This window comes from Dromiciops gliroides, chromosome 6 (genome assembly GCF_019393635.1).
Source record: "Dromiciops gliroides isolate mDroGli1 chromosome 6, mDroGli1.pri, whole genome shotgun sequence".
Taxonomy (NCBI): Eukaryota; Metazoa; Chordata; class Mammalia; order Microbiotheria; family Microbiotheriidae; genus Dromiciops; species Dromiciops gliroides.
The window spans coordinates 265942276-265968446 of record NC_057866.1 but is presented as its reverse complement, the minus strand read 5'-3'; the positions used below and the strand labels follow the sequence as shown (position 1 = coordinate 265968446).

General features: G+C 37.7%; 1 protein-coding gene across 1 annotated transcript; it reads right to left on the bottom strand.

Annotated features, from left to right (window-relative positions):
- Positions 1-1944: 1944 nt before the first annotated feature.
- LOC122732292 (ATP synthase F(0) complex subunit C1, mitochondrial-like) lies at positions 1945-25726 on the bottom strand. Its single transcript, XM_043972365.1, has 2 exons — positions 25638-25726; positions 1945-2290 (listed from the first exon to the last, which is right to left on the bottom strand). The coding sequence occupies exons 1-2, from the start codon at positions 25724-25726 to the stop codon at positions 1945-1947; spliced, it is 435 nt and encodes a 144-aa protein (XP_043828300.1).
- Positions 25727-26171: the final 445 nt, after the last annotated feature.

Genomic DNA, 26171 nt, shown 5'->3' with positions numbered 1-26171 from the left:
AGCTGCCTATATTGAGCAATTAGTATTCCCACCTCACTGTTGCACGATAGCCTCTCATATTCTCTCTCTCTCCACAGAGATACACATAGACATATAGTTTCATTCCTCTCCTCTCATTAATATGGCATATCTTTTTTGATGGAGTTCAGATAAAAACAGTCATATGAGGCAGTTACTATCCAACTGCATAATCTCTTTGTGAATGAGAATGTTTCATTCATTCATCCTTCATTCATCAAGATGACTGGTAATGGCCTGGGATGCACTGGATAATCTTGGCATCTTTGATGTCTGATGAAGCTCTAAGCACTCCACTGCCTGCCTCAGCCACCTTCTTGGCCAATGGAACAAAGAGTTTTCATCTTCCCATTCCACCAGTGGAAGTCTTCACATGCTTAGGGTAGACAACTCCCCTACTGATGGATTTGAGGCCTATTGGTTACCCTCAGCCTTGTTTAGCCTCTCTGCAGAGATGGTTTTCCTGGAGTGTAGCCATTGCACATGCTACAGCTTCTTGGAGCTACAGGTGAGAGTATCCTAACAAAATCCTGTATGATAGTAACAGAGCATCGGGACTATTACATTAAGGCAGATAAATAAAGTTTAAGATTTCCATGCTAAAGAAGGAGGATGTGGATTAATGTATTAATGCTGAAGCATTGTATCCACAGCACCTGTTATGATGCCATCATAGGTGCTTTATAAACACTTGTCAATTGATCATGAGGGAGCAGTTAAAAGCCCTGCTTTTATAATTAAATATGAGAGTCGGAATGTAAGCTCATCTTCTATATATTCATGTAAAGTGTCTCTGGGATGGCTCCAATGAAAAATTAATGGGGAGGGTGTGTACCTTATCCTTTTCCCAAATGATTTTAATGCCTTCCTTTAGGTCTCTATATTGTGAAAGTGTTTTATAACAAGCAGTTTGAAGATTATGAATATTTGGTATGACAACATCTTTTGAAAAGTTAATGTTTTATGATTCAGTTATATCTGCATGGTCATGGACAACACTGGTAATGGTCTAGTTCCAATACAGCTTACTGGTTGAGTTCTTAAGGATATTTTGCATTCTGTCTTTATAATACTGAAATTTGTCAGTCCACAAAACACAGGGAGGTGCGAAATTTTTACAGCCTATAGTCAGGTATTCACTGTTTCTACCATGTCCTTGCATAAGCTACATTGATCACTGAATTTTCTGTAACTTCTTGTTAAGATAACATGATCTTGAGTTGCAATCACCCACTGTTTACATGCACTCACACTCATATACACAATCTGAATTCTTCAGTCACTTATTCAACACTTCCATGTTGACATACTCTTGGCTGAGTTCATGTGGATGTCAACAATGGAGGTACTTTTTTATTCCACTCTTGAATCTTGCTTCTTTCATAGGCTCCCTTCAGAAGCAAATCACTTTTGGTTAAATCTGCCAAATCCAAAAGTATGTCACGGCTATCAGACTATGCTATTTTTTGTGGTAGAAAACAAAACAATATTTGGTCAGAAATTGCATGAAAATTTCAGAAATCAGACATTTTATTTGAATGTCTATAAACTGAAAATGCTGACAAATACAGGTAAAATTAAAACTATTTCATCTGCTAGGGAAAACAGGCGCATATGCGACCACGTGCGTGCGCCGCGCGCGCACACACACACACACACAGAATGAATAGTGAGCAAACTCTTTTCCCTTCTAGTTAATACTTGGGTTTTAACTCAATCTAAAATCATTGACTGAATTTGTAGTTTAAAATGAATGAAAAATCAGATTCTTGAGCCTCTTACTTCTGGGTAACATTGTATGTCTCTCCTTATGCATTTTTTTAAGAGAAACATGGTGTTTAATGTTAAAGCTCAGCACACTCCAGCAAGGGGCTCAGGGCTGGAGTCAAAGCAGCGGGACGGAGGCAGGTGACCCTCCACAGAGCCTCACATGGCGAAGAGGATAAGGAAGGCTACCGACAAACAGAAGAGCCCCATAGCTTCAGACAGGGCAAAGCCAAGGATGGAGTAGAAGAGCTGCTGCTTGAGGGATGGGTTCCTAGTGTAGCTGATGATTAAACTGCCAAACACTGTCCCGATTCCAGCCCCTGAGCCAGCCACCCCAACTGTGGCGGCCCCAGCACCAATGAACTTGGCAGCTGTGTCGATGTCCCGGGAAATAGCACTGATCTGGAACTCCCGACCGGCCAGCTGGAGAGGGGTACTGCTAGAAGTGGGCTGTTCAAAACGGATCTCTGAACTATTCAGGATAGATGCAGATACAAGCCTGACTCTGGAAGAGAGAGTGAGGCTGATGACTTTCTGCAACTCTGACTCATTTAAATTAAATTCATGGACAAGTTAAGACATTACCCATGATGTCATTGGTCCTCTTCAAAAAGGAGGGGCAAAAAACAATAGGATGATAATGAGAGAAATTTGACAGACTGGCATTGCATAGGTGATATTTGATTTTATCATGTTATTCCCATTCATCTTGGATGCTAGGATAACAATAAGTCTCCTGTCATATTTAGCCACAACCTTATATATATGTGTGTGTGTGTGTGTATGTATACATGTATGTATATGTATATATATATATATATACATACACATTTTGATATGTCATCCCTATCAGTCAAGTAGTTGATGTTTTAATTGACTCTTCATTTATTAAGAAATAATCATGGGGGCAGCCATGATTTGAGGAGTCAAAGCAGAGTTTATTTATGAGATACTATTGAAAATTAAGAATACAGGGAAGGGGCAGCTAGGTGGCGCAGTGGATAGAGCACTGGCCCTGGAGTCAGGAGGACCTGAGTTCAAATCTGACCTCAGATACTTAACACTTACCAGCTGTGTGACCCTGGGCAAGTCACTTAACCCCAATTGCCTCACTAAAAAAAAATTTTAAAAAAAGAAATAATCATCCTTTATTCTCTTTTATTACCATAATATCAGTCTATTATCCTGTGTAGATATGGTGTGCTGCTTTTTAACATCTGTAACAAAATGAGGAAAACTATACTGCTAGATCAAAAAAGAAGAACTTATTAATAATATAAGAAAAGATTATGTAAGTGAATGGCATGAACAGGGTGATAGTAACTCAACAATAGAACTAGATGTCAGAATACCTGAGTCTACAATATAGAATATTATAAAATATGCAGGCAAAAGAAAAGAAAAAGCCAAAGTTGCAGCACTTTCTGTGGTTAGTAAACAACTACAAGGAATAGAAATATTATAGGAGTAGAATTGTAGCATCTTTTAGCTACATAGATGCAAGATTGCAATCACAAATATATTCCTCTTGTCAGAGCAGCTATTCACATGAATGCTTCATGTTTAAGAAAGTGAAGAAAATGAAAAATGAAGTAGCTAGTGAAGAAACTTTTATTATAAGCATTCATTGGTTTGATTGCTTTAAAATTGAATTAAATATTAACATTAATTGCATAACATTAAAAATTATTGGAGAGGTGAACAATGTAAATAAGGCTGAAGAAGCCAAATATTCTGATGTTTTGAAGAAATTAATAGAAAAAAGGTAGATACATTCATCAAAATGCATACTGTGGATAAGGTAAGATTATTCTGGAAAAGGATGCCTTCTAGAATCTATATTTCAAAGAGAGCAAACAATCTAGATTTCAAGTGTCTAAGGATTGTTTAAAACATTTTTATGTTTAGTATTTTATATTTTCCCTAATTACACGCAAAAATAATTTTTAATACTCATCTATAAAACTTTGAGCTTAACACTTTATTTTAAAAGGGAATGCAGAGGAGATTTTTCATTAAAACCAATGCTTGTTTATTGGTCTTGAAATGTCCATGCTCTGAGAGGCTACAGCTATCACTTGCATTTGGTTCTTAGATCAAAGTGCAGGTGACACAAAATTGTTTTCAAAGACTAGTTTTCAAGTTGTGTTAGCCCCACTGCTGAAAATGATCGCAAGGAAAATATCTTGTTTAACGTATTGGTGATTTTAGATAATACCTCAAGTCATCCAACTACACACACCTGGTTCATTCAGTGAGAATATGACTGTGGAAATTGGTCAAAATTGGATAAAACTTTGGACCTACCAGTGTATGGATGAACATTTAAAGAATGAGAAGACAATTCAGTCTATGCTGCTAAAATATTTTAAATGGTGATAATGAAAATTTCAATATATCAGCATAGGATTATCTTTATTTTGGGGAGGGTTAAGTGACTTGCCCAGGGTCACATAGCTAGTAAGTGTCAAGTGTCTGAGGCCGAATTTGAACTCAGGTCCTCTTGAATCCAGGACCGGTGCTTTAACCACTGTGCCACCTAGCTGCCCATAGACTTATCTTTAGATTATGATATTCATCATTTAAATTTTTTTAAACTTGACTATCACTACTCTATTAATTTGTAATAAATTTTTAATTAGAAATTCCTTTTCTTATCCTTTGTTATTCTGTTATGTTAATAGAGAGATCAAAATGATTTTAAAGATTTTTCATCACATATTTCCATTGTATAACCATATTTTACATATAATCATGAGTTCAAATAGTAAAAGTTCAAATAACATAATCATTTCACAGTTGTCTGCCCAAAGGGTACTGCTTAGTTGTTTATAGCTTCAAATATATCCTTCCCATTCAGATTTTATTTCAGGATACTAGTAAAACTCTTAACATCTTCAGCCACAGTCTTCTTTTTGATATGATTTTGCTTGATATTTCTTCTCTGGAGGAAATCAAAGTATTTATAAGTATTGTCTTCATCTGTTGATTCAATGTGTCCTCTGAATCTGACATCAACCTCTCTCTTCTCTAGTTTTCCTCTGTGAAGATTAAGATTTCAAGACTTATGGAGTACAAATGACATTTTGAAAATGTATAGAAAAATTCCATGAGATGAAGGAACTGTTTTTTTCTGTTCTCCCAACCTCGAGTGGAGCCATGCAGTTTAATGTCATACTAATTTATGACATGATAAATAAGATGTTTTGACTAAACTTCCTCTTTAATTTGGAAATCACAGAGAGTTCTATTTAAGAGAAATGATACTGGTTTAACATATAGGAAAAACCATAATGGACTTAAACCATCTATCTGAAAAAAATCTACATGCAAAAAGAAACAGTGGAAACTAACAATTTTAATGTTTTTAATGTTTAAAATTTAAACATTTAACACACATTTACTAGGAAGTTATTCCCTGATGGCCAGAATTATACTTTAGAATCTCTCTATCCTTTATAGATTCACAGATGACAAATCCTCACACTCTACATATAAAATGCAAAATATCCTTAAGAACTCAACCAATAAACTATATTGGAGTCAGACCATTATCACAAAACAAAGTGCTAACCACAATTTCTGGGACATTAAAATAAGTCATAAAAATTTAGTAACAACATTTTAAATAGATGTTGTCATACCATATGCTCAGAATCTGCAAGTAACATTAAAAGGCTTTCAAAATGTGGACACCTAGCAAGGGAGATCAAAATTACATACATACTAATAGAATGAGATAGTTATCACCCTCATTGGTGTATGTGTATATATATATGTGTGTGTGTGTGTGTGTGTGTATGTGTAATTTAAGATTCTAAATGTGGATTCTAATCTGTTCCCCCAGTTTTGGGGGAAACTGACTAAAATCACTGATAAAACGAGTTTAGGTTTTTAAGGGTTTATTGGAAAATAGAAAGAAAAAGATTGAGAACAGAATTCCAACAGCCTGGCATTCCTATCTTTCCTCAAATTTTCTGTGAAGTCTTCTGCTGCCACCATCACCAAGTCAGGAACCCAAAAGCACAAGAGCTCTCTACCCAGGCTCCCTCTCCTCCTTCCTGTCTCCTCCCAGAAAATAGGAGGCTCCTCAAGTTGATTGGCTGGTAGCCTTGATAGATAGCACCCATGAGCAAACGTAATGATGCCAAGGAAAAGCCACAATACCTCTGAGGCATTTTCCTCATGGTGGAGCTTTCCCACAGCAAGTCTCCAGTAGGTGGCATCATTCCAATCATTACATGTATGTGTGTGTGTGTGTGTGTGTGTGTGTGTGTATATATATATATATATATATATGTATGTGTATATATATATATATACACACCTCATTGGTGTATGTGTGTATATGTATATATATATGTATATACATATATATACACACACACATATATGTATACACACACTCACACACACACACACACACACACACACACACACACACACACATATATATATCCACCAGCCCCATAGTCTGTAGGACTTTGATGATATAAGAATGATTCTTGGAAAGCAGCTTGGCCTGGGACCACTTCCTTCTGACCCACATGAAAAAAAAAAGTTAAAAGAATAGGACAATTCTGCAGGTGGTAATGATAATGATGATGACAATGACAACTCATTCCCATTGTTTCAATGTGGTTTAGATAAAGACAGTTCTGGGGCAGATTGTTATCCTACTATTTCCTTATATTTCTTATTCATTGACTCTAACACAGATGCATGAAATATATTCTTTTTCTGGTTGAATAAAAGTATTAAGATATAAGCTCAGGGGCAGCTAAGTGGCGCAGTGGATAAAGCATTGGCCCTGGATTCAGGAGGACCTGAGTTCAAAGCTGGCCTCAGACACTTAACACTTACTAGCTGTGTGACCCTGGGCAAGTCACTTAATCCCTATTGCCTCTCAAAAAAATAAATAAATAAAAGATATAAGCTCATCTGTAGATTCACAGAAACCATCATTGGGATCATGCCAATAGCAGACAGGAAGACAAACCTCATCCTTTTCTCACATAATTCTGAGCTCCTTTTCAGGTCTCTGCATTTTAAATGCAGCTTTGATGCAGCTTGGATATTATGAGTATCTTAGATGATGAGGTCTATTAAAATATTGTTCTTGAATTTATATGGATCAATATGATGTCCGGACTATTGCGGGCAATAGTTCAGTGGAGACGATGGTCCATTTCTAGCACAGTTTATTGACTGTGCTTGACTGAGTTCTCTGGGTTATTTTGAGGTCTGTATTTGTAGTCTGAAGATTTGTCATCTGGCATTTATTATTCATATTGCTATAACATTTATGTAGCACTTTAACATTTGCAAAACACTTTTGATATACTATCATTATCTCATTTGATCCCCCAACAACCCGAAGGGCTGGAGGAATTTTAAAGCATATTTATTCATTCATGGTGAATGTAAGTTGGTTTCAGAGTTTTATGCATAGTGATTAGCAGTAAAAATTTGTTTTGAAAAGTGGCACAGAGGACATCTTAAAGGACAAAGATGATCAAAAAAGGAGATGGAGTGGTCACATAGGGAAATCAAGGAATCAGGACCCCAGTGGTCCTGCTAGCAGAGATATGTTAAAGCCAGCTCTGATGGGCTGGGAAAAATGATTGCTCAATTTTCAGTGTAAGCACTTACACTTTGGCAATCTGTAAATGCTATAAATCAGAGCTTAATTTATTGTTTTGTTGATTGTCTAGACTTAAGAAAGTGATAGAGAAATGTGAGCAATGCCGATTAAACTTTAAAGTGTGTCCATGTTTTTGGAGTACCTATTGATAAACACTTTCCTACATACCCCTTCCTGGTAGCTACAAAATATTAAAAGAATAAGAGGAAAGACTACAGCACTTTGAGTAGATCCTGTAAAGAAGATTTGTGGGAAGGCGATGGATAAGGACTATGTAGAATGAGAAGGCATGACTAGGTTATCATCTGTACTGGTGAAAGTAATATTCACATTGATGAATGAAGTCAACAGCGGTCTGATTTCTAATAAATTGGTTAATAAAACAGTTGACATTTATATTTCAAATTTAGTTTTATGAAGCAGATTACACACATTAGCTCATTTGAGCCTAATGGCAACCTTATGAAGTCGACACTACAGAATCATTCGACTAGATCATGTAAAGGGACCTCAGAAACCATTATTAATTCAACCTGTACTCAGAAAAGAATCCCTGCTATTGCATACTCATCAAATATTCAATCCACTTGGGCATGAAGACCTCCAATCAGGAAGAATCCATTACTCACCAAGGAAATCCATTGCATTTTTGGATAGTTCTTATTACTAAAAACCTCTTCTCTTATATTAAACCCAATTTGCCTTTTTTGTAGGCATTATTAATCCCTAATTGCAGAAAAGGAAACCGACTCAAAAAGGTTTAATAATGGCCACAATCATACTGATATTGCCAGATGTGGAGCATTTGTTAGAATTTGGGACCTGGAATCAGGAAGGACTGAGTTCTAATCTGGCCTCAGCCAGATTTGATCCTAGGTGTGATACTAGGTAAATTACTTAACCACTGTCTGCCTCAGTTTTCTCATCTGGAAAATGGGGATAATAAGAGCACCTACCTCCTAGGGTTCTTGTGAAGCTCAAATGTGATAATATTTAGAAAGTGCTTTAGAAACCTTAAACACTAAATAAATGCTAGCTGTTATTATTACCCAGACCAAATACAATTTGAATGCTCCATCTACTACTGCCTAAAACAAGATTTCCATGTTGTCTAATTGTTTTTTCTTTTCATCCTACTACATAATTTGTCCTTAATTCTGCTATAGTCACACATTGGGAGTATCCCTTGATGCTGTGGTCTCACCCTCTGATTGGATGGTTCCTTCTAGAACCTACATTTAAGGAGAGTACCCTGGCCATTATGTCTCATTCCTTTCTATTCCCTCATCCCTGCCACCTCCCCAGCTCAGGATGGACAAAGAATCACACCTTTCTTTTAGCTCCTTTTTATAGGCTGTCTTCCCCCATTGGAATATGAGCTACCAGAGGGCAGGAGCTATCTTTCTTCAGGCTTGTCTTTATATTCCTGGCACTTAACACAGTGCCCAGCGGAGTAAGTGCTTAATAAATGCTTGTTGCCTTGAGTTTCCTACAACATGCAGGATATTACTGAGACAGAAGATTTGAAAGATTCAGGCGGAAAGCACCCATCACTCAGCACCTGAGCTGTGACTCAGCCCATTAAGCTGGGTGTGATAATGATGTGACATCGGTTAGTAATGGAAAAGTCTATCCTGTGTGGTTTACCAACACCATTTCTAAAAGTACATAAAAACTTCTGACTGGTCTGTTCAAGCTAAATATTAATGTATTCTAACTGTTATTTCCTTGGTGAGCTCATAAGAGATTGTATGAGGGCTCTAATGCATTCTGATACTACAGAGAAGCACTATAATACTGCCATGATATCTTACATCATCTCCTGTGTCCTGTTCAAAGGATCTAAAGTAACTTCAATGGAGAACCAAAAAGTTTTTCTCTTTCAAAAACACTTGGAGCCATTCACAGTATAAAAGTTTACAAAAGTTGGCTTTTAAAGCCAGTCTACAGGGTAAAGATAGATCTGTAATCAACATCTTAACATAACTTTCCTATTTCACATTTCAGAGATCAAAGTGTCCAATTTAAAGAATCAAGAAAACCATGGAAATGAGTTACTGCTCCTCAGGCAAGAGTCATGAATTAAACTAAACTGTGAACTTAATGAGAATTATGCAAAGGCTGTTTGGGAAATGCAAAATACCCAACCTCTCATTTCTCTTATCCTTTGATTGGTCTTCCCTGGAAGCAGAAACAATCATGACTTGTCAGGGATATTGTGGAGAAAGATTAGACTAAAGGATGCCTGAGGTCCTGTCCAGATCCAAAATTCTACTTTCCTATAATTGCATGGATTAGTTGTCATGATTAATTCTTTTTAATTTCTTCTTTTCTTTTAAATTAATGACAGAGAACTACTACAGAAAAATAGGTGATAAATATGGGTGAGATTAATTAAAATTTCCAAACTTAACAGATTCTTTTAATGCCAATTTAATTTTTTTTAATGAAGTACAAATTAACTTGAATATTTCAGCTTTTCTTTTGTTAAAAAAACTTTAATTTTTTTATTTGTTTGCATTTACTTTATACTATTCACTAAAGGAATGATTGGGCTTATATTGGTTTTATTTTCTTCTTATTATTTTTTTTTGCAGGGCAATGAGAGTTAAGTGACTTGCCCAGGGTCACACAGCTAGTAAGTGTCAAGTGTCTGAGGCCAGATTTGAACTCAGGTCCTCCTCCTGAATCCAGGGCCAGTGCTCTATCCACTGCACCACCTAGCTGCCCCCCTTATATTGGTTTTAAATGAACAAGCTATAGAGAATGTTATAAAGCTGATCCCATTTCGCATAGGGTCCCAAAACAAAGTTTGCTTACTTCCATTTCAGGGGCACAGAACTCAACTCTGGAAGAACACCGTTTCCAGTGAATATTCAAGTATTAAATCAACTTAATAGTAATCACTGACATGGTCAAAGAACATCCCAGGATGAGTCAAAATAGGGAAATTTTTCATTTCTTCTTTGTTTCAAGGATCTGAGCTTTCCTTTATATGAGTACTTCTAGGACGACAATACAAAATAAAAATCTCTCATCAACTGGGTAAGATGGTCTTTGAGAGTTGTTGTGTCTGAGAAAAGCAATATCTTTTGGATAAACTGGTAAATGACCCTCAGCAAACTTAGTGCACTTCCCTTCCTGATGTCCCTGGAACAGAACACCAGCTAGTCATGATGGAAATTCCCCTAGCATTTTTCTCATGGACCTTCAAGGTTTCACAATGATATAAGTCAATGATAGACTACCATCAAGACTGTCTATTTCCAGGAGAAAGGAAGGTAGAAGATGCCCTACAGACCCTAAATAGGAGATGAGGGGTCAAAGGGGCCAAACCTTGCTCACTGTCACTGCTAACCAACAAGTCTGGGATCATCCCTCCTCCTGAGTGCCCCTCCTTCAGACTGCCACTGGGATTGACGGCAAAAACACAAAGGTAGCCTGAGGGAGGCAAAAATCTCCCAGGATACATAGGAAGAGGAGAAGCAATAAACTGAGGCTGCAGAAGGTGGAGAGAGAGTGACAGGGAGGGCAGACCCCATGGAATGAGGAGCAGAGCTGCCACATTCCACCCCCACTAGACCTTGAAGTGTGTCTGGGTAGATAAGGTTACTGAAGATTTCAGAGAAGGCAATTCATAAAAGTGGCTCCTTTCTACCCCTCCCTTTACCTAAGCATGTACCTGATCCAAAACTAAACCGTTTCTATAAAGTCTATTTTGCAATTTAGTTCATCTAGTCTCTAACAGCTGGTTTTAGGGTAAAGCTGTGTCTGGACATCTAGCCAGCTTATTATGTTAGTTTATTCTTGTCCTCTCCCCTGCTCCTATTTACCTGTCATCTTCCCAGTTCTTGGATTTTAAATTTTAAATTTCGGGGAAGCTAAGTGGTGCAGTGGATACAGCATTGGCCCTGGATTCAGGAGTACCTGGGTTCAAATCCAGCCCCAGATACTTGACATTTACTAGCTGTGTGACCCTGGGCAAGTCACTTAACCCTCATTGCCCTGGCCAAAAAAATAAATAAATAGATAATAAAAAATAAATTTCTTTCTCTTTGTTTTATTTTAGATTCCTATTTCTCTTTTTCCCCCTCCCTATTTCCCCACTCACTTAAGTGGTTAGTTCAAAATTTTCTGTCACTTTCCCCCCTCCAACTTCTTACTTGTGTTAATTTTTATCTTACTGTTTTTTCTGTCTTCTTTGTTTTATTCCTTTCCTTACTTTTATTCCTTCCATTTCATTCAGAATTTATCCATACTTTTACTCTAATTTCTTCATTTATACTCTCTATGTCTTTCATGGTGTTTAAACTTCTGAAATAGCCTGTTTGAGTTCCCTTTTCTGATCAGTTTCTATTTTATTTCCTTTATTAGTCTTGCCTCATTCCCCCTCCTTTTTTCCTTCTTCTGTGTCTTACTCTGAGAAATCCATGGCCATTTTCTGTCATCCTGATTTATGTCTGGCCACTGAACTCAGATGCCTCCGGAGGAAGTGAGATTGGTGACTTTGCACAGCCCTCCCTCACTTAGATCCAATTCACTGCAAGTCTTGACATCACCTTCCCAATGTCAAACAACAAGCAAAACTCTGAAAAATAGCCAGTCATGAAGGTAGGAATGCTGAAACAAAACAATGTTGCTTGGTTGTCCTGTGATCTCAATCCTGTTGTCTAGTCCTGTCCCCTGTACCCATATTTTCTCATCATAATCACTGTCCTTAGGGACCATGCCCACTCAGGATCTCTGTTCCCACCACTATTCTTCATACCAATTGTCCCTAAAGCCTCAACTATTACATTTCCTGTACTAGCATGTTACCTATAGAAGTGCCACACTCTATCAGACAGATATAACCTTCTCTATTATGTTTCTTGTCTCCCACTAGAGGTACAGACCTTGTTTTCCATGCGAATTCTCTCCAGCAAGGTACCCTCCCTCTGATGGGATGAGTGTCCTTCCATCCCACACACTCCAACATACCCCAACAAAATCCCAGTTCCCTAGTCTTTATCTCTCACTTTGGCCAACTCTTCCAGTTTCCCAGAGCCTCGTCTTTCTATAGTAGCCTACATGCATCACCATCCTTTGACTTTTTTCTTGGACTTGATAAAGGAACATTGTTCATTCCTCTCTACCCACTTCCCATCTTGCTAATTGTGTGTATTTTTTTAATCTGCATTGAAAGCTCACATTTCTGACCTCGATTCTTTCCCTATTTCATTTTTAATTTATTTTATTTTTCTTTTGAACCATTCTTGCCCAGAGTCATACAACTAGTAAGTGTCTGAGGTCTAATTTGAACTCAGATCTTCCCAACTCCAGCACCAGAACTGCACCACTTAGCTGCCAATGGCCCATTCATCTACTTATCTCCTGCCTCTGATGGTATCAGCCTATTTTATCAAACTGCTTTTATTCTGTTATTTCCATACTTTGAAATGGAGTTACTGATGAGCTTTTCAGAATAGGTTAGAAAGGGAAAAACCCAGTAGAAATTCCAGATTAAATATTCCTTCAAAGCAGTTTAGTGGGTGGAAAACTGACTTGAACTTTCCTTCCTGGTAATAAAGTAAGTCAGTCAAATGCTTACTATGTGCCAGATACTGTGCTAAGCATTAGAAGTTAGGCAAGAGTGAAGGTTTCAAAGATTTCACAGTAAAAGAGGCCTTAAAAGTAGGGGAGGTGGGAGAGGTTAATTGGATGAGTAGCTCAGACCCATCAACCATTTCAGCTTAGGTGCCTGTGATGTCACAGGACAGACAGGACTCAGAGGTGAGACCAATAACATTACAGGAAGGTAGGTAGCTCTAGTGGTGGAATCAGGGATGTCACAGAATAAGTGTGGCTTGAGTTTCCTAGATGATGCTCAGAATTTTGACAAATATAGAACTCTTGACTCCTTACCTATGGGCATAATGCTGGAGACCAAGGTAACCTCTCAGGGGAAGGGGAAGGGGGAGGGGGTCATCAGATAAAGACTTTGTAGTGATTGTTTGCCTAAAGCTACATATTTGGGTATGATTAGTCTATGGTCAAGTCTTCACTGAGTTCTTTCTTGAAAATATTAAAGAGCATTTGGTACTTTCTCACTACTAGGATGTTAGATCTCAAAGGTTTTCTTTAATAAGACGTAAAGACTTTGGGTACCATCAGAGCAAATAACAGTGTCTGCTATCAAAAGACCAACCTTACTAAATACAGTGAGGTACAATACCAGAAGGTTGGCTGCAGGAAGATAAATTATTTGGGCACAGCAACCAATGGGACAAATAAAAATACAAAATGCAGTCGTATATGGTCCTTCTTCCACCGAGATAGCAATAGAGTCATGGCAAAGGACATGAAGGATAGTAAGAATCCTTTTAAATAGCCTAGAAACATAAATGGGAATATAGAAACTCAAAACATGTGATTTGTGTAATAACCAATGAATAGAAAAACTAAATAACAATGGTATTGGTATCAATGCTCTCCCAATGAATGAGACCAGAAGACAAAAGGAAATTGTTCTTAAGTAATAATAGCTAGCATTTGTATTTTATACACATTTGATCTTCACAACAACTTGGGAGGTTATTTTACAGATGAGGAAAATGAGGATGAAAGAGTTTGTGATTTCCCCATAGTCAAACAACTACCAAGTATCCAAAGCAATATATAAACCCAGGTATCTTTAAAAGTTTTGGGAGAACAGTTTCAATGGCGTGATGAAGTCAGAAAACAGAGTAAATTTGCAAAGTGACTTCAAAGAGAAGTGGAAGTCCTGAGCATAGGCAATTATTTTCCCCTAGGCATTTGTTTGAGGGAGGGAGAAGAGAAATAAGAAGGGATGGAAGGTCCTCATGAAAGTTATTTGGGGCAGTGTTGGGCCTGTTTGTATACAGTAAGGAAGGAATCAGTAAATAGGAATAGATTGAAGATTTGAGAGAGAGGAAGGATGATAGTGGAGGCAATCTGTAGGAGGACACAGGAGGGGATGAGAACAAGGGTATGTGGAGAGGGCTTGGCCTTGGTAAGGAGAAGGATAACTCCATTTACCAGAGACTACATTAAAGAGGAGAGAAGGGAAGATGTCAAAGGGATTTTGAGTGGAAAGAAAAGGGAGAGAAGCTAATATGAATGAAATCTATAAAGTATGGAAGGAGCTTCTTAGTTGAGAGGGAAGGAGAAGAGTAGGAGGTTCAAGGGGAGATTTGAAACATGTTCTTTGAGGACAGGGATAGAGAATCAGTGGGGTGGGATTCAATGGGAACCCAATAAAAGTTGCTTGATGTAAATTTGTAATTGACTCAGTCAATCTATCCACCATGCCACAGAGCTGTGTAGAAATATTTTTGATGATTGGGCCTGATTTTGGGGGCTAATCTGACTGTAGGACTAATCTGAGGACTTTTGACTATTTGACTATCTGACTGTGTTTAATTTAATATGGGCCGTTTATAAAGTTGCACCACATTGCTCCCAAAATGATAAGCTCAAGATTAAGAAGCCTCTTAGCTAAATAATCAAAGCAGAGTTTATTTATGAGATACTATTGAAAATTAAGAATACAGGGAAGGGGCAGCTAGGTGGCGCAGTGGATAGAGCACTGGCCCTGGAGTCAGGAGTACCTGAGTTCAAATCCGGCCTCAGACACTTAACACTTACTAGCTGTGTGACCCTGGGCAAGTCACTTAACCCCAATTGCCTCACTAAAAAAAAATAAATAAATAAAAAATAAAAATAAAAAAAAAAGAATACAGGGAAATAAAATGTACAACCTGACTGCTTTCCTGTGGTCTCTTTCCCACCTGCTGTGCTTCCAACTTTTTTAATACAATAAGGGCCTTAGCGCCTCTCGACTCAGAGCACATTACACTTTCCATGCTCAGCTACTTTCTTCTAACTCCTCTTAATCTTCACTTTCTCCAACCTGTACCCTGTGCTGACCCTTCTGTGCTCTCCGCTGCCTCCTGTTCTGTCTGCTCCATCAGTCTGCCCTTCGGCCTCTCTTTTCCCTGCTCCTAGTCCTTCTTGTCTTCTCCTGCCTCCTTGTAGTCCCATCTCTAGTCTGCCGTGCTCCAACCTTTCTAATCTCATCAGCCACCGCTTGACCTCTTCTCCACCTCGTCTCCTCCGTACCTTTCCTCCAGGAAAAGTAAATGGGAAAGGACCATGAGAGGAATGAATGATATGACAGGAATGATCTTGACAAGAGAAAGTAACCACACTGATTTATTTAAATACAAGTTTGAACGGAAGCAGTTGGGGTGGGGAGGAAAACTAGGAATAGAGAAAAGGAGGGGAAAAACAGGAAAACAAAGAAAGGAGTTTATAAGAGTATCATGAAGCCTGCAACCTGGGGATGGGGGGAGGGGAGGGGAATAACTGAAAAGCTTAGAAGTTAACCCCAGGAACACTACTGTAGGTATAGAGATGTAGAGACACAAGCTGATACGGAGACTGATGCTGGCCTGTAAAAGAAATGCCACACACATACATTAGTTGTATTTTTTACAGTTTAGAATATCTGTAAAACATGCCTCATTGAATTAATTTCCAAGGAAAAGAGTAATATATATTTTTTAAGAATCCTCAGTTTTGCCTCGGACTTCCTAATTTATTCCATCCCCATAATGTCATGTAATAAAAGATGAAAAAGAGGTCTTTAAAAGATGTTTGGAACAAATATAAGCAGTAAGAAGAGAATTTCCTTTTTCTTTTAAACAAATCTGAAAATGGGAGCAATTCCAGCTTGTAAAAAAATCGTGACTTCCTTCAGTTCTTCCCAGAAGGATTCCCAGACCTGCACCCGAAATTGGACCCAGCAGAAAGCAGCTCCTTGTTTTCAGGAGACCCCAGAAGTGGATGATATATTGATAAGATACAGAAAAAAGTGAACAAGCATGCCTGTGTGTTTATATACACATATGCACTCACACAAACATGATGATACATCAAGCTCCTTCCTGCTGAGGAGAATTACTGAATCTAGAAGGAAAGCCAATCCATCAAAATAAGCAAGGTTTATAGAAATGTACTGTCTAAACACAGAGTATTGACTCAATCCACCCCTGCTTGAATACTCAGGAACAAGGATAGCAATGGAGAAATAGTATTTAAAAGTGAAGTACTAATTTACCATATGCTTAATAGTGATTAAAATATTATCTACAATGAAAAGCAACAAAAAAAACCATATAATTGACTGTAACCTATGGTCACTGATGGCTACCTCGAGTCTGTTAACTACATACCAATGAAGACCAATGTTGAATTTTGTAAGCTTGAAGTACAATTCAGGGGGCAGCTAGGTGATGCAGTGGATAAAGCACCGGCCCTGGATTCAGGAGGACCTAAGTTCAAATCCAGCCTCAGATACATGACACTTACTAGCTGTGTGACCCTGGGCAAGTCACTTAACTCTCATTGCCCCTCAAATAAATAAATAAATGAAGTGCAATTCAACGTGAGTTATTATTGAATAATGTAATGATATAAATATTTTTATTATTGTTGAACAATATAAAATATAAATAACATCATAATATAAAAGCATCATGTACTAAAAGCATTTCTGGATCTTATGGAGGAAAGCTGAGTTCTCAGCACAACTCTTTGATTCTCTGGCTGGGTGACCTTGATAACTCATTTAGACTGCATAGTTTTCAGTTTCTTTGCCTGTAAAATCAAGGAGATGGTCCTCCTCTACTCTGTGCTGTGACAGCTCAATTAATTGTTGCCATGCTTTCATAGGGGAATCAATAAATTAGACCTCATCTAGAGAATGGCAAACAGTTTGGTATTTAGGTAGCTAGATGGTGCCATGGATAGAGGATTGGACATGGGAGTCAGGAAGACCTTAGTTCAAATCTTGCCTCAGACACTTAATAAGGATGTGACCCTGGGCAAGTCATTAAACCCCTCTAAGCTTTAGTTTCCTTGTCTAGAAAATGAGAATACTAATGGATCCTACTTCACTGGGCTGTTGGGAGAATCAAATGAGATAGCATTTGTAAAGTGATTTTCAAACCTTAAAATACTATATAAATGTGAATTATTATTATTAGGAGTAGTATAACTGATTTTTAAGTCATGAAATATGAGGGGCAAATGGATTGAGTTTCAAACATTGAGGGCTACAAGGGACTTCAGAAAGAATCTATAACAAACCCATCAATTTGCAGATGAGGAAACTGGGAGGCCCAGAGAAAGATACTGTGATGTGCACAAGGTCATTAAGATAGTAAGCAGAAGAGTCAGATTTCACTTCAGAATGGTTCAAAGGACTGGGAATATACCACACAGGAAAGAGAAGACATGGGAGGCTATCTCACAGCTATAGAAATGCTAAAACAGTTAAGGACCACTACATGGAACAACAATTAGTCCTGTACTTGTGAAGTCCCAAGAGCAAAATTAATGACAATGGTTAGAAGTGCCAGGCAGACAGATTTGGGCTCAATATAAGAAATAAGTTGTTAATAATTGGTCCTTCAGAAGTAATGAGTTCACTACCACTGGATGTATCCAACAAGATTCTAGAAGTCTATTATTCTGGGATATTGTAGGAAATACCAATGATAATGACAAGAATAGTATTAGATTATGTTTGTGTAATACTTTGTGAAATGTTTTCACACACATTACCTCAGTTGATCCCTATTTGAAGAATCCATTATCTAGAATTCTGGGAATGTAGGAGGGAGAGAAGGGAGGAAAAGAGAGACAGAGACAGAGACACACAGAGAGATTTTCAAGGACTAGTTTGTCTGCCTCATCACATGAAATAATACAAGTCAGTAGCCTCCAATGCAAAAAAAACCACCATAATATTTAAGCAAACTAGTCTAATATAAAGGAGACACCAATGCAAGTAAAAATATAGCTAAACGATTCTTTACAGACCTCAATACAACAAAGATAATAATAAATAAAGGAAATATGGGCAAAATATAAAAATCTATCTGGAAAATTATTAATGATCTCCTGAATGATGAATTGGCCAAAAATAAAGATAAAAACAATTAGGAATTTTGTTAAACATAGAAAACATGTGAGATGTAGATAGAGCTATCTTCAGAGGAAAATTTTTCCCTCTGAAAACATTAACCAAATAGAAAAAGAAAGTATCAATGAACAGCATTCAATCAAAATGACTAGAAAATAAACAATTTAGCCATCTCAATGCAAGTAGAAAAGACCAATTCTTGACTTTGCAGGAAAAAAGAGAAAAACTTGAAAATGGAGACGAGAGAACTGATAGATAAAACTTAGAGTGGGTTTTCTTAGGGGACTAAAAAAATCAATAAACCATTAGCTAGACTGGTCAAGGAAATTAGAGAGGAAAATCAAATGACCAAAAGAACAATAAAAAAGACCAAGGTGAATTCATAGCACAAACTGAAATTATTATTAGAAACAACTTTATTCCATTATGTCAAAAAACTTTTAGTTTTGTACAAATATGTGAGTATACACATAAATAATGTATACTCTATATATTATACACATATTTTCCTAATTGTTCAATCATTTCGGACTCTTTGTGCCCCCATTTGGGCTATGCTTGGCAATGATACTGGAGTGGTTTGCCATTTCCTTTTCCAGCTCATTTTGCAGATGAGAAAACTGAGGCAAACGGGGTTAAGTGACATGTCCAGGGTGACACAGCTAGTAAGTGTCTGAGGACAGATTTGAACTCACAAAGATCAGTCTTCCTGACTCCAAGGCTGGCATTCTATCCACTGTACCACCTAGCTGGCTATACATACATATACACATACATATATACATATTACACATATGCACACATATAAATATAGAAACCTACATACAGATATAGATACAAAAAAAGTGTTGTTAAGGGTTAAAATTCTAGCTAAACTGTCTAAAATATCTAATGAGTGGTCGCCAATAAATTATAAGCTTTAGCAAGAGTTAGACTTTTAAGCATTTATTAAGGAGAATAAGAATTTGGTAAAGAGAGAGAGAAAGGCCTAGATTCCTATCTATTAAAGGGAGAGCACATTTCTAGCTCCCTTCTCCGCCAGAGTCCAGAGGAAAGAGCCCCAGAGTCAGCACCAGTCTCTTCCTTCCTCCTCCCACTAGTCCGCGTCACTTCCTCCCGCCAAAGAAAAGACTCCTGGTCTTGCCCTCAAAGACCTTCGCTTCATGGGCAGAACTCTTCTACAGTAAGTATCCAGCAGGTGGCATCATTCCAATCGTTACAGTGTAGATTTTTATAGAGATACATAGATATTCTCCTGTCTCTGACTCATACAACATTCTTGATTGTCTGAATCAAACATGTCAGTATATGTAAGTATATACACGCGTGTGTGTGTATGTATGTGTGCATGTATATACATGTCTATATATACATAGATTCCTCTTGTCCCTGAGTAGTACAACATTCTTGGTTGTCTGACTGAATATAACACATGCCAACTCACTGGTATTTTAGGTTTGTGTCAGTCTCTGTAACCAAAGCAAAGCTAAGCTATAAAATATCCCTGAATGAATTTTTATTGGGGGGATGGGGGAGTTTAATTAAATAGCATAATGTACATCAAAGAATGGAAATACAATGTTATTCAACGTTGGCCCTCAAGATGTATTTTAAATTTAAATTAAAATTTAGCTTGCATGTGTCACTTTACTATGGCTAGGCCCTCTCAGGCTGAATAAAGGTCTCTTAGGACTGCCCAACAGGCAGGGGAGAAACAAGAACAGCCAGAACCAAGTTGGCTCGTTTGTTAGCAATTAATAAGGAAACTGGCAGAAAAGGGCATCTGTCTGCAGAGTGGGTTGATATGAAGCATTTCCATCATTTAACACCATTCCTAGATACAGATCACTAGATCACAGGAGCCCGAAGTTTGGAAATTCTCTGCCTGAGCCAAGACTGCATTGGTCCAAAATTAGTAAAAATAGCTTTTTTAATATTTCTTCTTCCCATAAATTCATATTTAGCTCATAACTTTGGACCTGTTTTTGAAATGCTACAGAAAAAGAAAGAAACCCCCCAAACAGCCCATGATGCCATTGGATGTGCCAATTGAAACAGGCATGTAATAACATGGTGAAATTACATTATCTGACAACCTCTAAAAGCTTATTCAGGTGACTATTAAAACCCTTGAAACCTTCAGGGAAATGAACATGGGATGACATTTCAGTCAGGTTGCCATAATGTTTCACTGGTGAAATTCTGTAGAAGTCTGCTGGACACCAAAAAGGGAGGTCCTGGCAGTAAAACAAACATCAGTAAACCTCATGCATCTATGGGGGGTGAGCCCAGGCTAAGAAAGCCTCCTCCATGCATTCAAAATAAGCCCTGGGAGACCTTCACAAGGGGCTTAGAGTATCCAATGAAGGTAGTCAGGGGATCATAAAGGCACCACTACAGCTATCCAGAAATGACAAAACCGAGCGGCCGAGAGCACATGCTCTCTAACGTATGTCTTTCAGAGCCAAGTGCCAACATACACACTGGAAAGGAAATGACTAGAAACCTTCATTATTCTGTGGAACAAGTGGACAACAAGAATGTCTCAGTGTCCGGGCTTTCTGTCCAAAAGAAAATTAATATTCATCAACACGCCCTAACTCAGTCATCAGTTCAGACACTGGAATGAAGCATGTCATTCAGCCTAGGAGAATCTTAATCCAAGTCAAACAAACTTAGAAAGAAAGTCTCCTTACAGGAATTCTTGCTTTATACCCTAACAGAGCCATTCTTTCAAGATCAGAAATACTCAGCTATTAAATTAGCTTTATTATAATATTAAGAAGAATCTACTTCCTGAGCAAGTTTATTTATATCAGAAAAATGAGACATCAATATTTAATAGGAAGCATGTAAACACTGCTATAAACACTGTTCATCCATATGCCCATAATGCAGTCCATTACCATAAAAATAAAAAGGAATTTATTGCTCTAATGAAGAATCAGAAAAAAAAAATGAGTCAGTGCTGATTTATTAGTAGAAAGGAAGCATCATTGGCCATAGAAGGGAACTTGGTGTACATATACCACACCCTACTCATTTTATACATAAGAAAACTTAGATGTAGTAAAATGACTTAACCAAAGTCACAGAGTGTATAGTTAAAGGGGAGGAGCTTTGAATTGAGCTCCTTTGACTTCCAAGCTAATACCTGGACAGTCCCATGATCTCATTGTTATACAGGGTCATCCTATGTTATTCTTGCCTCCACAATCCCATAAATCCATCATCTCCTTAGATCCACTGATACTCTGTAAGAGAGTGTTGGCATTGTATAAAAAATAATAGTAGCCTCCCCTACCCTGTGCAACAAATACACTCCATAGAAGCTCAAAACCCTATTAGAGGAAGACTAACAGTAACGGTTCCAAACCCTAGAATTTAATATCAACTAGCCAATTTCCCAAGAATCTTCTACCTACCCTCCACTAGCATAGATTAGCACCAGTCCCAAGATCCAAGTTTCTCACTTCCTCCTCTTCACTGCTTGGTCTTGCTCAACCAAGAAAAGAAACCTGTAAAAACCTACCAGGTTTTGCTGGTTTGGGGTACACCACTGTATATGAGGCTCCATCAAGTTTTGTACAATTCTAGTGGACTCCAGAAGACCTGATCTGTTTCTATCTTCCCTGACTACCTTTCTTATTGTAAATATGTCTCCTCAATAAAGCTGGTTTTGGGGTTGTCTTGTTGCATGCTCAGTCTCCTTGAGATGAACTTTAGTACCTTCCTAACCTTCCTAACCCTAAATCAAGACACCTGGGAATTAGGAAGATATGCTTTGATTCTAGCCTCTGATACTAACTAGATAGGTGACCTTAGGTAATTCCCTTAAGTGTTTTGAGCTTAAGTTTTATCATAGATAAAATAGAAGAGAGCACTTATTTCAAAGAGTTGTTATGAAGACCAAATCACATAATGTATGGAAAACAACTTTAATGCTACTCAACTGTCAGCTATTGTTATTGTTTATGCCAATATAGAACCTGCAAAACTAACAAGCACATGGGAAAAGTCTATATATTTTCTATAGAATTCCACACTCATGGTTCCTCTACCTTTTCCAGAAGGGAAATAAATGCCTTCTCATATCTCTTCTTTGGGGCCAAGTTTAGTCATCATAATTTCACAGCTTTCAGTGTTATTTTGTTCTTCTTGTTCTTTATATTAACATTTTCATAGTTGTTCTGTATATTGTTTTCCTGCTTACTTCGTTTTGCATTGGTTCATATAATTCTTCTCACGTTTCTCTATATTTATGATATCATTTTGTTTGGTTTGGGGGGATTGTTTGGTTTGGGGGTAGTTGGCCCAGTGGTATTCCATTTTACTCATGTGCCTCAACATTTTAGAGATTTTAATACTCTAACTTGCAAAAATAAGTCAACAGAAAAAAAATTGGGTCTTTATTTCAATGAGAAACTCAGCACATTAAAAGAATTGCAGTTTCCCAAAGGTAATCCAGCTTATTGTCTTTATCCTGTTCAATTCTTGATCCAGCCTATTATCCACTCATAGGGATCTGTCTGAGATATACATACACACATCATATACATGTATATATGTATGTGTACACATCTATATACACATATATGTATACACATATATGGTATACACACAAATATATACTAATATATTTGTTCAGTGAATTGTTTATTTATCTGCATGGAGAATTTCTCTATCTGTAAGGAGACTCTATCTGGCTGGAGAATTAAGAGTTTTCAGGTACTTCTTTGTTTAGTTGGGTGTTTTGTTTTGTTTTTTTTCCATTGTAACTTTAGGCAGCTCGAAGGAAAGAGCACTACTGGCCTAGAGTCAGGAGGTTGTTGTGTTGTTGCTGCTGCTGCTGCTGTTCTTGCTGTTGTTATTGAGTCATTTCAATCACGTGCAATCCTTCATGACCCCATTGGGGTTTTCTTGGCATAGATACTGGAATAGTTTGCCATTTCCTTCTCCAGATCATTTTGTAGATAATGAAACTGAGTCAAACAGGGGTAAGTGACTTCCCCAGGGTCACACAGTTAGTAAGTGTTTGAGGATGGATTTGAACTGAGGTTTTCCTGACCCCAGGCCCAGCATTTCCTGATATAGAATAAATGCTTAATAAATACCTTTCTTGCCATCCTTGCCTTGCTTTAAAAGATAGTGGCTAATAGAGATGAAATTTGAATCTAGATTTCTTGAGTCTAAACCCAAGAAAGCAATTTTTTTGGTAAAATCAAGTAAGGAATCTATTTTTTTTAATGTTTTAAGTTGAACCATCATGTTTTTCATATTCATCCTGGACTTTCTGCAAAGATGTATGAAAAAGGAGGTGGAGGGGAAGAGTTGAGAGATTTTCCCATGTCCCTCCATAAAAAGCAAGGTTGTTTTCAAACAAAATAACAGCATTCCAGGCTTTATAGTGTCAGATAAGCCCGGAATAAATCAATAGATAAAATAATTCCAGAATAAAAATATGGATCCTGTTAATAAAGCCACAGTGAAATTCAGCCAACTACCAGAGCATACTGCGGTTTGCCACTGCAGAGAAGATTAAAGTAATTCTATATAGTCCACTTTCTTCTTCTTAACCTTCTAGGGAGGTTTGTAAACTATTACCTTTCTAGTTGTTGTTGTTCAGTCGTTTCAGTTGTATTTAGTTCTTCACAACCTTGTTTAGGGATTTCTTAGCAAAGATCCTGGAGTGGTTTGCCATTTCCTTCTCCAGTGTGCCCCCATTTTACAGATGAGGAACTTAGACAAATAGGGGTTAAGTGACTTGCCCAAGGGCATATAGCAAGTAACTGAATGAGGACAGAATGAACCGAGGTCTTCCTGACTCTAGGCCTGGTGTCCTGTGCACTGAGCAACCTCATTGCCCCTAACTACAATGTTACCCTTACCTATAATGAATCAAGAAATGCATCTTAGCTGGAAAGGTTACTTCAATTGTTTCTTTGTTTTTTGTTTTGTTTTTTTTGCAGGGCAATGAGGGTTAAGTGATTTGCCCAGGGTCACACAGCTAGTCAATTGTCTGAGGCTGGATTTGAACTCAGGTCCTCCTGAATCCAGGGCCGGTGCTTTATCCACTGTGCCACCTAGCTGCCCCCACTTCAATTGTTTCTTATCCAAGAGTTTGTTTTCCCTGAAAATTGAGGGATTCCTAGAATTTTATGAAATTTCAACTTTATAAATTTTACATTCAAATTTCCACTTTGTAATAGTAACCTGTTCACAGACCTCATAAACTAGTCACTTCCTTCCCTTCAAAATTCTCTGTGAAAATGTATTCCTAATTTCATCTCTTAGGATCTTGGTCCTTGCCATTAGTACCAGTTCAGGAGACTGGTTTATCAAAACCTATAGTATCAAATAATCTCAGCGGTTTGAGACAAAAACATAGAGGAACCTTCCTTCCCTGCTCCTTCTGGGGTAGCACACAATTCAACCCTTTGTTCCTTTCTTCCTTTGCCTCCAAGGAAAAAAAAAAGTGGATATAGCAGGAAGAAAAAGCAGTGGCACCTAGAAAGTAATCTGAATAGTTTTGTTTGTTCCTAAAGGCTTTGCAGTCAAATTCAGGTAACAGCAGTCATTGCCAGGGTGATGAAGATGTTGATTTAATTCTCCCCTCAGTTATGAAGTGAAGGAGAAATTCTATCTCCGGCAGCTATATACTGTACATTTTTTCTTAAATCAACACAAATTAAAAAATTAAATTAAAGGTCTAAAGAGATAAGAATGTCAAAGAATAAATTCAATCTGTTTTCCATTTTTTCCCAGTCTTTAGAGTACTGGAAAGGATTTGGAGTCTGTGAACCTGGGTTCCATTTCTGGCTCTAATATTTATAGGCTGTGTTATGTTGGGTAAGTGGTTCACCTCACTGAGCATCAGTGAGAGAAACATAAGGGGACTGGACTGGCTGATTGCCTCGGCCCTTTTCATATACCGATATCTATGACCTTCTAAAGAGCTATAATGGATTCCCCTTTCTTTCCTCACTTAAATCAATTATTTGGAAAAACATCAAAAGTGCAGATGACTCTCTTGCTTCTCCTCTGGGGTCCTGTTTGCCCAAGGCGAATCCCTACCATATCTCAATGTTCAATGATATCTAATATTTTTAAAAACCTTTATATTCATCATCTTATTTGAGCCTTACCACAACCTCCTGAGGTCATTCTTCCCATTTTACAGAAGAGGAAACTGAGATTCAGAGAGGTTCATTTACCTACCCATCATCACACATCTCACAGATGTCACATGCAGTATGAGAACCCAGGTTCTCAAGCCTTAAAGTCCAGTGTTCTTTAGTCTGTTCCATACTGCCCCTTCGTCTAATGCTGAGTGAAATTTCAAGTTAGTCTTTCAGGCTCCTGAGAACTAAGCTGGGCATAACCAATAACATTGATAATGCCATCATTTCAAGAGTAGGACTCAACAATGTCTCATCTGAGTCACATGACCACATGCTTTAGAGAAACACATGCCATCTTACCCCTCTTCTCCTTTGGCATCACCTGCCTTTTCTATGCTTCCATAAACAGACCTGATGACAAGATGGATGAAGGAGATTTATGGCAGAATTTGGCAATGAGGCCATGAAAGTTCTCAGAACTTTGGAAAATGCACTTGGCAGATCATTCTCATTTCTTCCCTAAATATTTCTCCCTGCAAACTACCAGGACCAGGATGAGATGAATTATACTCAAAGAGAATCTGAGCAAAGAGAACTCTTGTGGATTTGAAAGATCTAAAAACTTTTTAAA